This window comes from Amblyomma maculatum, chromosome 11 (genome assembly GCF_055883805.1).
Source record: "Amblyomma maculatum isolate TAMU_Amacu chromosome 11, ASM5588380v1, whole genome shotgun sequence".
Classification (NCBI taxonomy): Eukaryota; Metazoa; Arthropoda; class Arachnida; order Ixodida; family Ixodidae; genus Amblyomma; species Amblyomma maculatum.
The window spans coordinates 160020880-160035680 of record NC_139354.1 but is presented as its reverse complement, the minus strand read 5'-3'; the positions used below and the strand labels follow the sequence as shown (position 1 = coordinate 160035680).

General features: G+C 46.7%; 1 protein-coding gene across 5 annotated transcripts in view; it reads left to right on the top strand.

Annotated features, from left to right (window-relative positions):
• The window catches only part of LOC146175281 (uncharacterized protein CG43867), a 429718-nt gene that overhangs the window by 196051 nt on the left and 218866 nt on the right, over window positions 1–14801 (top strand). For all 5 annotated transcript variants that reach the window (XM_084584707.1, XM_084584708.1, XM_084584706.1 and 2 more), the window contains exon 13: window positions 11427–11599. In XM_084584707.1, coding sequence (XP_084440833.1) covers window positions 11427–11599 — 173 coding nt within the window. The remainder of the gene's footprint in view (window positions 1–11426; window positions 11600–14801) is intronic.

The following is a 14801-nucleotide window of genomic DNA, read 5'->3' as shown; positions in this document are numbered from 1 at the left end:
AACCCCTCCACAACAGACAGTTCATTTCGAATGCGTGCGAACAACAAGTTTTCCTGCGAGCACCTTTTTTCCTGGCCACCCAGATACGACATACTGCATCACTTCTTGCAGCAGCGGGTCATTCTGTGTTGCTCCCTGTAGTTGACTTTTCATAACGACACTTGATATTGCAACAACTACCTCCTCCAAAGGCTCATCTTCCATTGATGGCACGGGCAACCGGGACAGTGCATCAGCCACCACGTTGGTTTCTCCCTTTGTGTACTGTACAGAGAAGTTATACTGCGTGAGTCTTGCACACCACCTTTCTATTCGAAGGGAGCGCCAACCTGTGCTATTGCTGGATAGCAACGTCACTAGCGCCTCATGGTCAGTCCTCAAAATAAATTTTCAGCCCCACAAATACACATGCCAATGCTCGCAAGCCCACAGGCACGCCAACGCTTCCCGTTCTCTGGTAGAATACTTGCGTTCTTGCGGTGACAAGGTCCTGGAGGCGAATGCCACTGTGTGTTACTCCCCATCAACAACTTGTTGCAACAGAGTCCCTAAGGCTGAAGCATCAGCAGTCACCTGTACCGGTAGCGCCCTGTGGAACATGGCCACAGCGCCGCACGATGCCAGCAGCGACTTAGCCTTGCAGAAACTTTTTTCCGCGCTCTGGTCCCAGCAGAACTCCTTGCCCTTGCGAAGAAGCCGCTGCAATGGTTGCACTTCCTCTGCATAATGTGGAATGAAGCGAGAATAACAGCCAAGAAGTCCCAAAAAGGAACGCAGACCAACCACATCAGTCGGTGGCTGCGCGTGCAGTATCGCATCAACTTTAGACTTTGGCACTGACATGGTGGCCCAGAAATGACAGTTCTTGCACTTCAAACACACATTTCTTGTTTAGTTGCAAGCCGGCTTTAGCTATACGTCTCAAAACCTCACGCAAGGGGTCGATGTGTTCCCTTTTTGTCCTGCCAAAAACAATGATATCATCAATGTAGAACAGAACGCCATTACAGCCTTTCATTATCTCCTGCATCATCCGCCGAAATGCAGCAGGGACCGAGGCGAGGCCAGAACATACTCTGCGGAAACGGAACAGCCCTTCATGCGTCACGAACATTGTTATTTCTCGACTGCCTTCAGCCAGCTCCACTTGGTAGTATGCGGATGCCAAGTCTAGCTTTGAAAACCATGCTGCCCCATTCAGCTCGTTCAAAAGTTCTTCATCCATCGGCCACCACTGCTTTCTTTGCTTCCCACAAATCTACGCAAAGGCGGATCCTTCCATCCTTTTTCTTCACTACAACTATCGGCGACACCCACTGTGACGTGTTTACACGCTCAATGATTCCTTCCTGTTCCAGTCTTGCTAACTCGTTAGAAACTTGTTCTCGGAGTGCCAAGGGCAGGCGCCGAACCTTCGCTGCTGTAGGCTTCACATTGGCGCGCAGCTTCACTTCATGCACGAAGTCTTTTGCCAAGCCCAAATTATCAGAGAAATGGGAAGAAAACTCACACAATTCTGGGGGCAGCGACTCGGTGCTGCTCACAGTCGTCTGCAAACAGGCCAACGATGCTCTATCAATGCGCAACCGTAGTTATTGACTGCATCTAAACCTAACAATGCCATGCCCTGCGGAACCACGTGAAAAAGAACGTTGGCGGACACGCTCCCGTGCACAGTCTTGGCCACAAAACACCCAATGACCGGAATTGTTTGGCCAGAGAAGTCCCACAGCGTCGCCACGGCAGGACCCAAGTCAAACCGGCAGGCAACTTTTCTTGGTATAGTTGGTGAGGTAAAATGGACAATGCTGAGCCCGTGTCTACCAGCAGCTGGACTGATTCGTCCTCGATGCACACATCAACGACCAAAATCCCCCGTTTCGCCTGCGTCACTGTCAGCACGCCCAACACCTCCGTGCAGTCTTCATCTCCGCGGCTTTCACACACTACTTGGAAATGCCCAATCTTGTGGCACCTTGCACAGCGCTTCCCTCGCGCCTTGCATTCCCGCGAGTTGGCTAAGCGTCCTGCTGAGCCACGCCGGTAGCACTTGCACATCGGAGCCGACGAAGAACCGCCCCTCAGAGGCTGACCTCTGGCCTCCGTCACTCGCTGGACTGGGTAAGCGTTGTAAGCGTCTTCATACAGGCAAGCACCGTTTACTACCTCTTCATACACCCGCAGGATGTCAACAGCCTCATTTAACGTAAGCGTCGACCCTTTCAACAACAGCTTCTGTTGCAGTTCTACACTTCGAATGCCATCGACAACCTTATCATGCAAAGCTGTCTCAAGAAAATCACCGAAGTTGCAATTCTTCGCCAGTTGCCGGAGAGCTGTGACGTAGTCCCGTATTAATTTGTACGGAAGTTGTCGCCGCAGCGTGAATTGGCCACGCTCAACAAGAACATTCACAGCGCTTGTGAAATGGCATTTCAACAAGGCGAGCACTTCTTGGTAAACGTCCGCAGAAGCAGTTGCTTGTTCAGTCTTCAGGCTGAGCGAATTCTTTGCTACGCTCATGACTTTCGGTCGCAGAGTAAGCGCATGGAAAACCCGACGACCTTCAACACCTAGACATTGCAATAGAATGGCCCTCTTCTGTACCTGCGATTTCTTGTCGAGTCCGGTTGCTTGTAGAAAATTTTCAAAGTCCTCCTTCCATTGGTGCCATGGTACAGGCGGCTGTCCAGGCACTTCCAGGAAAAGGCCCACTGGCGGTAGCGACGAATCCATCACCTGACACGCCTCCCGCGTGTGACTAGCCGCAATCTTGTAGTCGAGATGGCCAAATGTCAAGCCGCAGGGCTGTCAACCGTGCCAGTATGTGGTGACGCCGCAGCGTCGGTGCCCAGGAGAGAAATGACAATAAGATTCCAGGGTGGCGCGTGCCACCAATATGACCCCCTTTTATTCCGATGACGACGTTTATATACATATGAAAGGTTGTGCTCGCGATAGATAAAAATAGCGCCCTCTATACACAACACCATGGTTAGCTATATTATATGAAATAAGCTTTCGGTCTGGTCATTATTCACGTGACAGCACTGTCATGCAAATTTAATGTCCCAGCGATTGGAAAGGGACATTTTCCAAATTCTAGCATAATTTTAAAAATTGTGAAGGCGGATTCTACAGATCTCTAAAGACGCGCGGGTGTTTGTTTTCGAATGGAGTGCTCAATTGTTTTATCAGCGTCCGCCTGCTTTATTTGTTGGAAGACAGCCTGGAGTGAAAGTGTTAGAGAAGACATTTTTGAATATTTAGCGCGTTTCTGAAGGCGTTGCTCTTCGTTACGGGGCCCACAAAAACTCCTGAATGTCAAACGTGACCTATGTTGGCTTTCTAGCGAGACAGTGGTGTAGAGTGGACAATCGCTCCGCCGGTTCAGCGTTGGCCACGGACAAGAAAGGCGAACTGCTCAAACTTATAGCTACTGACCACACTTGAAACACTGAGTTGTGCATGGTCAAGGCAGAATTTTTCTAACACTAAGCACTGCAGCAAGTAGCTATCGATTTCGCGCCCAATATTATGAAAATCCGTCCTCTCTTTGATCGTCGATACCGTCCACAGTGCAGTATTTATGCGTCTCAGGGTATGCCAGCCATGGGAACACTGATGCTTGGTTGTAGCAACAATCGCTTGCATGGCACCCACTGGAAAATTCCAAGAGTCAGTTTCTGCAATGAAGTCTGGTGACACATAAATATCTTCGAGGCTCGTTCAATCGGGCCACGCTAACCTCGAGCATGCAGGGGTTTAAACTACATGTATGCAAAATTCAATGACGAGAAAAGGATGCAGACTGAGCACTTGTCTAGTTTTTCCTTAAATCCCAAAGAACATTGCTTTCGTAGTGAAGTGGATCATTCACGTTTCTGATTTTCCAGTTGTGCACTTATGTATTGCGGTACAGCAGGTCTTCGCCTCGACATGCAGCTCACCGCTGTAGCAGCGTAGGCCTCTAGTAAATTTGGCATATCTTTTGTCATGGCTCTGAGGTATAATCTAAAGAAAGGATTCAACTAGAAACAACCTACTTCCTCTGTCTGCATGTAAGGAACAAGAATGGCATTTCACATAGATTGTGTTGTGGCTGGGGATGGATCACCCTGTACATGTTTAATCTGTGCACTGGTTAACAGTCAGCATGTCCTTATGCATACTTCTAATTTTTTGTAGTAGGTGACCCTAAAACCGGCATATTTTTACACCAAATAATTGCATTTATCGAGTGTATTAGTTTTATGTATCCTGTAGTGTGTATTTTCCTCTCTTTTTTACATGCATCATTCTCCTGTAGTAATTCTGTTACATGTCGATGCCACTGCTTTATGTAACACTTTGTAAGAGTTCTCTGGGCCCCGTCAAGCTGTAAAATCAGCTTTTCGCCAGGAGATCTCTCCATTTGTACTGGTGAAATAAATAAATAAATGAAAAAAATAACCAAATTACAGCGTATATTTACTTTGTATGGCCGAATGTTCTGCACGGCGAAGTGTGCGTGTTGTGCCGGCGCTTGATCGTCGGAGGTCGATGCAGGATCTAAGCTAGGAATAGCTCGCTTGCATTACGGGCAGATCAAGGTGATAGTTTAGTGCGAAGCAAAATTCTGCTCGTGAATGTGCGTATCTCAATGCCAGCTAGCTGGTGCAGTATGTCGCATCGCCTGCAGCTACGTGCATGACAAGCAGTGCTTGCTGTACACTATCCTGAGTAAAGACCGTGATCCATGTTAGAATGGGCGAACTCTTCATAGCATCTCATCGAGGAGTCGTGGCTAGCTAATACCATAAAGGATAATGTTCATTCATGCGAACAGGCGGTATGCGGACATCCGTGTGTTCGACGTGCATATAACCATAAGCCTATAGGGAGCTTGCACAAAACGCTGAGAGCGCCATTTTCCTGTACAGTGCAGCAGTCGACCGTGGAGCGGGCCGCGCAAATAGTGTCGAAGCGATGGTCTATACTGTGCGGTCGTCGGCTGTAATAGCCGAACGCAGACTAAAGTGCGAAAGGTGAAGTCCAGGCAAGACTGCGGGTTTTTCAAAATACCAAAGGTATGCTTACACGAATGCAACAACAAGACCAGCGATCAGGACGTCACAGACGAGTGTCTTATGCGTGCACCTCGAATGTTGTACATTGAGACACGGATTGCTGCAGGAGCTCACCATTCTATCTTCACGTGTTCATTTTGCAGGTCGGCCGTCTAACCTTTTCGATGACTGCAATCCTGACACGAAATGACGTGCACACACTTCGGATTTGTCCAGACTTCTGTGAATGTCGTCTGTTCATGCGTGCAAGCCATTCTCGTCTGCGACGTTCCGATCGCTCTTGGTCTTGTTGCATTCGTTCAATCGTACCTTTGGTATATTGAAAACCCCACAGTCATTTTGTCCAGACTTTAGTATGCTTCGGCGGAGCCCATGACTGCACTAAACCATCGTTTTGGCATTATTTGCTTGCCCGCTCCACAGTCGACTGCTGCACTGTACTGGAAAATGGCTCTCTCAGCGTTTCATGCAAGCTCCCTATATATCGACATGGGTACTTCGGACGTATCATTAGACACTTCAAAACTCATGGAGCACGTAATGTACAGTAAAACCTCCTTAATCCGGATCCCAAGGGACCGGCAAAAATGTCCGAGTTAACCGAATTCCGGATTATCAAATTTACCATGAAAACAGAAAAATGCACTGGGCATACACATACCTTTATTTCACATGAAAAACTGCGTTATTTTGGTTTGCTTCGTCACTGGAATCTGTGCTAAAACTATTTTCTTTAACCCCATCAGGTGATGGAGCGCACGCTCACTGTCACGAGCTGTGACACAGAATTCCTTGAGTACAGCGAGGGCATCAGTGGCCTCCTGCACTGTATGACACCGCGACGGCTGGTCGTGGCAGTCATCATCGGAACAGTCATTTTCATCGCCGTCAAGCACTTCGTATATGATATCATCGTCAGTTAGCATGCCAGAAACAGCAACACCATCATCTATTGCCACGTAGTCAGCAAGCTGGACATCGGGAGGAAGGAGAAACTCCAACCGGCTCTCATCCACTTCGTCGTCCATTCTTTCAGTGCCTTATGGAGTGGCCTCGGGAAGAACCCGCTGTGTCGGAAGGAGTTCACTATTACCTCCGCCGACATGCTGCTCCATACATGCACTAAAATATGGATCGCGCTGAGGAGGTTCAAGTCGTATTCTCAACCTGCCTCTTTGCAGAGCAGTAGCCGTTCCATGACATGTCGTCGGTACTTAGGTTTGACATGCTGAATGATTTTCTGATCCAGTGGCTGCAGAGCAGCCGTCGTATTTGGGGGCAGAAATACAAGTTCGATGCACTGCAGCTCAGTCACACTAGTGTGTGCGCTGCAGTTATCCACCACGAACAAAACCTTAAGGTTTTTGGCAGAGAAATGCCGGTCGAGCTGCCACATCCAAGCTTGAAAAATATCAGAGTTCATCCAGGCCTTTCTGTTAGATTTATAGTCCACAGGCAGACGGCGAATGTTTTTGAAGCACCTCGGTTGCTTTGCCTTCCCAATTACTAAAAGTGGTAGGCGCTCCATGCCCAACTTGTTTGTGGCTAGAAGCACAGTGACCCTTTTTTTGCTTCTTTTGCCTCCAACACATGGGTCACCCTTGAATGTGATCGTCTTGTCCGGCAAGGCCTCGAAGAAAAGGGCTCTCTTGTCGGCATTGAAGATAATCTGCTGGTTCGTAGCGAGCCAAGTAATGGGTAAGCTCGGTCGTCTTCCAATCGGTGATGCAACGCTCATCCACCGCTGCCTTCTCTCCGCACACGTTTCGAAAGGTCAACCCATGCCTTTCTTTAAAACGCGCGAACCACCCTTCAGACGCACTGAAAGAATCGATGTTCATTTTGAATGCATATCTTTCAGCCTGCTGACAGATCAGTGGTCCGCTCAATGGAAGCTGTCCATTACGCATACCTGCGATCCATCGCAGCAGTGCTGTCTCCAGTTCCGGGTGCGCTGCTGTCCTCAGCCTTTTTCTTGCTCCAGTGAACTTGCCACTGTCAAATGCTTCCAAAATTTTTGCTTTGTTCTTTATGTAGTTACTTAATGTGCTCCTTTTCACTCCATACTTTTTCATTATCTCTTGCCAAGAAACACCTTCGTCGACCTCCTTCAGTATCTTCACCTTCGTTTCCAAATCATTCGCCAGCTGCTGCTGTCGCTTCGCTGAGGTGGCGGCTGCCATAACTGTGGAGTGTGATGGCAGTAATAATGCACCAGCACAGATGACAAACGCAACGGGCACTTCTTCGCACGCAACGTGGGCTGACACTGGCTGACACAAAACAAAGAAAGCAGAAAAGAAAATCGTCCCGTCGTCCTTCGTAGGGTTCAGTGAATTACTGGATGCTTCCCAGTGTAACGATGATGATGATAGTGTTTACTTTGTGCAGCAAGTGGTGACTAGCGCCACCTATCCACCGATCGTTTATTCACTATCATCATCACATTTTCCGCGCCGTTACTCGCCTTGTTCCTATTTGTCGGACTCTCCGCGGCCACCGCAGCTTCTCCGTCGCTCGACAAGGGGTTATCGAACCTTCGGGTCGCCGAGCTCTTTCGGGGTTGTCCGAGTTAACCAGATTGCCACCAAATGCTTCCGAGTTAGCAAGCTTTTAACACCATAGAACTACACACATTTTTGACGGGACTGCGCAGCAAGTCTGAGTTAACAAAATTTCCGAGTTATCGAGATCCGGATAAACGAGGTTTTACTGTACTCTCAAATAATGCAGCACCTTGATTCCATACATTTTTTCTTTCCATCCCAACATGGATTTGAAAGGGTCATTCATGCGAGATGCAACTTGCTACATTCATTCATGATCTTCATTCTAATCTCGACGCTAACATACAGACTGATGCCATCTTCTTAGACTTCGCCAAAGCATTCGATAAAGTTCCTCATAAATGCCTACTATTAAAGCTTTCCCGACTTAACTTACACCCAGACGTTATTTCATGGGTACGCGAATTCCTCACACATCGCTCACAGTCTGTTATCGTTAATAACTGCTCCTCTAACCGTATACCAGTCACTTCAGGTGTTCCACAAGGAACTGTTCTTGGCCCCATCTTATTCCTAGTTTACATTAATGACGTACCACACAATCTATCCTGTAGAGTCCATCTATTCGCCGACGATTGCGTTATTTATGCCACAGTTACTAATGCAAATGACCAAGAATTCTTGCAGGAGAACCTTAACCGAATTCAAGCTTGGTGTAATATCTGGTTGATGACCCTTAACCTGCTCAAGCTCATGTTTTTTCATCGCCGTCGAAACTCGCATTTATCGACATATACAATTTCTGGTCTTCCTGTCTAACTTGTTCCATCGTATACATATCTAGGCATTACTATCAGCAGGGATCTGTCATGGCGCGAGCAAGTAACAAATCTAATCTCAACTGCGAATAAAAACTAGGCTTTCTTGAACGTCACCTCCACCACGCTCTTCAAGATGTAAAGTTATTTGCCTACAAATCATTAATCCGGTCGAAACTTGAGTACGCATCCGCAATTTGGAATCCCCCGCAAGCATACCTCAATGAATCTTTGGAAGCCGTACAAAACAGAGCTGTTCGTTTTATTCATCGCTCCTTTTCATACGATATCAGCATCTCATCTCTCAAACAGCAATCATAATTACCAAATCTCTCCGTCCGTCGTCACATTTCTAGCCTGTGCTTATATCACAAATTTTACTTTTCCGATCTGAAACAAGAGCCGTACATCTGCGCGTCTCCATCACGCACGTCTCATCGCATCGGTCATCCGTTTAAAGTTTCACGCCAACGTGCTCATACAACTACTTTTTCAAAGTCATTCTTCCTCCTAACAGCAAATCAATGGAATGACCTTCCCCACGAAATTGCAGCCATCATCTGCCCATCCACCTTCCTAGGCACAGTCACATTGCACTTGTCGTCATGAAAATGGTTTAAGCACTTATGTTAACCCCACCCCTTATGTAATACCCCCAAAAAGGGGGTCTTTAAGGAAATAAAAACGAAATGAAAATGCTGAAGTGGCCAAAAGACTGTGGGCAGACTTTTGCCGCAGCATACCGTGGAGTGCGTTAGGAAGTGTCCGTCCTTAGCTTTGTTGCTCTTTTGACAGCGGAAATCGATGGATAGCATTCTGAAAACACGAATTCTAGCGTCGCCGGCGGCGAGGCAACGGCATTTGCGGCGCTACCCAGAGTCCTGCGCACCTCCGCACAGAGTCCTCCCCCTCCCAAAGCGACTTCGTCTTCCCTCCCTGAGATAGGCATCTGCGCATGCGCTTCTACTCTCCCGCCTCTCTTTCCTCTTCACCCGGCCACCTCCCTGCATCCACTTCTCTCTCCCCTTCTCATTGGCTCTCCACTGTCTGCGAGCCGTTTGAACGCTAGCCCTTATTTCCGCGCTACCAGTTTTGAGTGACGTCTCTGCTCCTCCCTCCTTCTGCCAAAACCTTCCCGCGCTTCATGCTTCTTGGAACTCCGGTCGCCTTTCTTCCGTCTGCACACGTGAAGTCGCCATTGCAACCGTATTCATCACCAGCGAAGCTCTGACGAGGACAGCGAGATGGCCTGAAGACATGAGCACATTTTGAAGCTTCTACAGGATAGCTAAGCAGTCGAGTTTGTGACACATTTTCCAAAAAACAGCGCGAACAAACGAGGACGGTTCCTGTGGTTTCTTCCTTTTGTCCCTGTTTGTTTGCGCTGTTTTTTGGAAAATTGAAGCTTCTGCCTTCTGTTTCGCCCGTTGCTTTTACTTTGGCACTGACGGCGCATGCATTTGGATTCATGCTGCAGGCCATGTGATTGCGTGTTATTTGTAGTGCTTCGTTAGCCTTGCCTCGCATGTGATTTTGTGGTTTGCTATTGTATTTTGACTTGCTTGCAGTTCTGGTGTAATTAAATCCCAACTGCTCTAGCATTTGTCGAGGGGTTGCTTATATCGAATTACTGCTTATAACGAATTTTTCCGCTGTCCCGCTGATTTCGTTGTAATGAGGGATTACTACATGTAAAGGGGCCTCTCTGGATTAATGCACTCAGTGTAAAAAAAAAAAAGGATATTTAAGGCACTTATGAACACACAATGCAGACTAAAGATAAACACCACTTTTGCAGGAAAAAAACAAACACAGGAGAGAATATGTGACAATGCATTGTTGAAAGAAAATGAAATGAAATATGAATCAAGTGTCTAAAAGGGATTGCTGGATGACATTGGCCGCAAAGAAAAAATCGCGAAGAAATTGAGGACTGATATAGTTTGCATCCAGGTTGGTTGTACCTAGTTGCATTAAATTTTCTCTGTGGTCATTAGGAATGCTTTATACATGACCTTGAATGACTTAATCGCTAACAAAGACCTAGGTTGCATTCATGACGGTTAAGTAACTTTACTATTTGATAATAAAAAACTTGTTTCCCGAAATTGATTCAGAGTTTTCTTATTTTGTGTGCATGGGTTTGAAAGCTATAATGTGGAGATATATCTGTGTACTTAGTGTAAAGTTTTTTTATTGTGGAAGACTTGCATCAGTCTAAAGAAGTACATCATATTGGTCGTAATAAGTCATCCCTTAATATGAGTGGCTGGGTTGGCAGGTCACTTAATCTGCCTTTATAGTCGTCAGATAGACGTAGAATGCTTTTTTGCACTACTAGCAGCTTGCCATAACTTCATTAGTCATAGTATCCCACACTGATACTGCATAATGTAGCCATGCTAAAAATAATGGATAGTACAACATTCTTTTAAGCCAGAGAAAAATAAGAGGGGCTATACGACTTATACAACCTACTGCATGGGAAAGACCGTTAAGGAGGTAATTAATATGCATACTCAGCTGCAAACTATTGTCCTGGAGCCAAAGATAGGTAAAGATTTGCGTCTATTTCGGTCTCCTGCTCATATTGAATAATAAACTGGTGTCATCAGCAGACTGTGGTACCTTTAGCGCTTGTAGGCCAACTTCACTTTGACCCGATCATCTGTTCAAATATTGATTCTTACTCCCTTTTTGAGCAGTGTGTAGCAGGACAAGAACAGTGCACAGAGGGACTCATAGGACAGACAAGCACTCAGCTTCTACTCTATTTGGAAAATTTGGGAAATCGCTGCATATGTAGCCACAGAAAAATGCCCGCGGGTCTCTTTGTGTATGGGCGTATACAAATCAACCTCTTTTTTTCCCATTCTGCCACTCCTCAGCTCAGGAGGTGTCTTTCTTCGCTTCCTCTGTGCGCTTTTTGCTGTGGTTGGGGTTCTGGGTTGAGTTCGGCTATCCCTTGCAAATAACTTTTCTGCATTCAAGGTTCCTGTCTGTGACTGTGCTTTTAACGTACACTGATGCAGTGCTGCAGCATGTCCTTGGTACGAGGCAGCCGGGTGTCAGCAGCCACGGTGAAGGTGGCGGCCGGCCCACAGTGGATGGCTGGGTGACCAAGGTGAAGCATGGGCATGCCCGGCGTTGCTGGGGGGCCCTCGTGGGACGCACCTTTTTCTACTACCGGGCACCTGACGACACGGTAGGAAGAGTCCCCGCTCTGGCTTCTGGGAGCAAGATGCTTCTTAAAGCCCGGTTCACAGTGCGGGAACATAACATTGTTTTGAGCAAAACACTTCCGCCTACAAGCCAGAAACATCTTCCAACGAGCTTGTTTCCACACAGCTTGTCACACTGCACAAACAGCTGAGAAACAAGGCAGGTTACCAGCGAGTTGCCTCGGTATGACAGACTTGGGCAGTGAAAACTACACGCAAACAGTGTCCGTCAGCAGTGTGTGGCTTGAGCAGAGCGAAAATCCGGCGACAGTGCAATGCCACAGCATGCACTTAACGATGATTGATCATTATTTAATGGTTTCAATGCTTGCAAACAGCACTTGAAAAAAAAAAAAAAGCCTCCCCTTCATTGCATTCTTGTACGGCGTCTTGCAAGCAGTTGGGCGGGGTGTCATATTGAAACCAGCTGTGGTGGGGCTGCCGTGGTTCCCCTCCTCTTCCATTCATAGGAGTCACCCACAGAAGAGAGCACACGGGCAGCTACGCTAGAGAGGCAGCGGAGTAGTGTTGCCAAAGTTGCTTTTCCACTGTGACACAGGGTCTCCCAAGGGCTCCCGTAGAAGTCTCCATTCCGTGTAGGCGGGCAACAAAACCTTGTTTCCACACAGTTTGTGTTGAAGCGGTGTGACAGGGTCGGCAACACTATGTGAAAACACTCTTACCAGACAGATTTCTAACTGTTCCAATTTTGTGAACCGGGCTTAAGGGGGGATGAGGCAATCTGAGGCAACTTTCTTAATAATGGACTTGGAGTGATCCAAATTAGTACACTGACTTGAAATAGCATCAAGCAGTCAGGTATAAAGTTTCGATGTGATATCTTCAGCATTTTTAGGTTTTACTATAGTTTACATGTTGTTCCCACATTGCTTGCTCGTGGAAAGGCTAGCATAGCTAGAACATTGGCTGTGGATCTGTAAATGGCCTTAATATTTAATAAGAAGGGTGGTCTAAATGAAGACATTCTTTTTCAATTTCCCTGCTCTCTTTTTTAAAGGATGCAGTATTCACCTTCTCCTAATGTTTAGAATGCATCATGACCTAATTATTTGTTAATAAAATAATGTGAGTCTGGACGGTAAATCTAATACCTCTGTCACACGAGCAAATTCAATGTCATTCGTATTGAATGACATTAGCATCTAATGTCATTATTCCCGTGCTACACGAGAAAATTTAATGTCATTAGGTTCGAATGACATTCTTCATCTAATGAGTTTGGGGAACTCATTCGCATTCGATCGCGAACCGAATGTGTACTCTTGACGCCAGATACGCAGCAGAAACAAGTAACCCAACAACATATTCTGCGCACATTTAAATTTAAAAATTATATTTCTAAAGTTTTGTTTTAAAACCTGTTAATTTAGGTGTAAAATTATTAGCACTGCAGGCTCTCGCGGAACGCCATTACTCTCGGTCACAGCAGTGGTCCAGTCATGGCAGCAACTCACGATCATTTTGGGCAAAAGGACAAAGCGCTAACGACACATTCACAAGATAGAGGACACGGACAAGCGCTTGTCCGTGTCCTCTATCTTGTGAATGTGTCGTTAGCGCTTTGTCCTTTTGTTAAAAAATGCTGCACCAACTAGCCCAACAAAAAGTCCTTCTTGAATCATTTTGGGCTCTGTGTTCCTTAGTGGCCGCATCTCCCCATATGTTTATCTCGGAACTATTTAAAGTTTTGACTGAGCGCCTCACAGTTTGGACGCCAAATGCATGCTCTACGTGTCTCCGTGTGTCTCCGCACTGTGTATCTGCGCTCCGCTGTGTTCAGCCATATTGCTTGTTTACATTTATCGGATCTGTGGGTGACTCGATGCTTGGCTTGGATTTTTATGGCTCAAGTGCTACAGCACAGCCAAGAGTAATGTTTTTCGCTTGAGTTATCGTACAGAAATGTTTTGATCAGCTTTAAAATGTTACACAGTGATTTCAAACGCCTTTTATGCGCACTGATGTTCCTTAAGTACAGCATTTTTTTATAGCCGATCGTAATTGCCACCATTTGCGAATGACATTATATTTTACTGTGTAGCACCGAAAGAAACCGAATGACATTCGATGCATCGAATGACATTCGATTCGAATAACATTAAATCTGCTCGTGTGACAGAGGTATATGACTGTCTTGATGCAAAGCTTATGTCAGCAATTACATCAAAGCAACGGTATTCCAATCTGTGCATTCATTGCGATGCTATGTTTTTTTATGAGCAAGGGGATATGCTCAAAACAAACTTTTGAGAAAACATGCCTTGAAGTTCTAAACTAGCATACATTGCCTATTACAGGGGTGGTCAAAAGTTTCCAAGCCGCTCCGAATGGCCGGGGAGCGGTTGCTCTCCGCTATCGCGGCGCTGCTATCAGACGCGCGTCCCGCTGCGTGCCGGTGGCGAGGGCATGCGCTTGAAAGGCAGTTCAGCCCCTTCTTTCTTGCTCTCGTAGATGACAAAGCAGTGAAAAAGTGAGTGTGGCGCACGCCTTCGCGATTCCTTCTTCGGATTCCACTGCGCTACAGCCTGTGGCTCGGCAGACGACTGTTCGCCGTAGTGAAGTATGATGCTGGCCTCAATATTTAGCTGTACTATGCAAGCTTCTCTGTACTTTTCGTCATTTTGGCGTACGATAAATCGTTTACCTTGACATCGGCTATTTCACAGCATGCAGGACCGTCGCTGTGCCTTCTTTAATAGTGCCGTTTGATGGCAATTTACTGCACACGGATCGGGGTATAAAGACGTATTGTTTGCTTGTGCTTCTGAAGGGTTTTCTTTGTTGCGTTATATCCAGTTCATCTCAGTCCTTGTACAGCCGAACCCGGATATATCGAACTCGAAGGGATTCGCGAAATAGTTCGATATATCGATAATTTGTTGCACAGAAATCGGCTTGTGACGGCACTGACGATGCGAAAAAACGATACCGTATTTGTCACGCACTCAACCCACTCCCCCACCCTCCACTTTTGCACCCTAGAATCTGAAAATAAAAGTGTTAGGCCAGCTTGCTTACATGCAAGCGATTGAGCGATCTCAGCGACGAGCGGCAGCGACAGAGTGAAAAATTTCCAACTTGTTGGAACTGCGTCCCTCTCGCTGCTCGAGCCACTCCGGCAGCGCAAACAAGGTTTCTGTGTCACCGCAGCAGAAATCGCAAGCG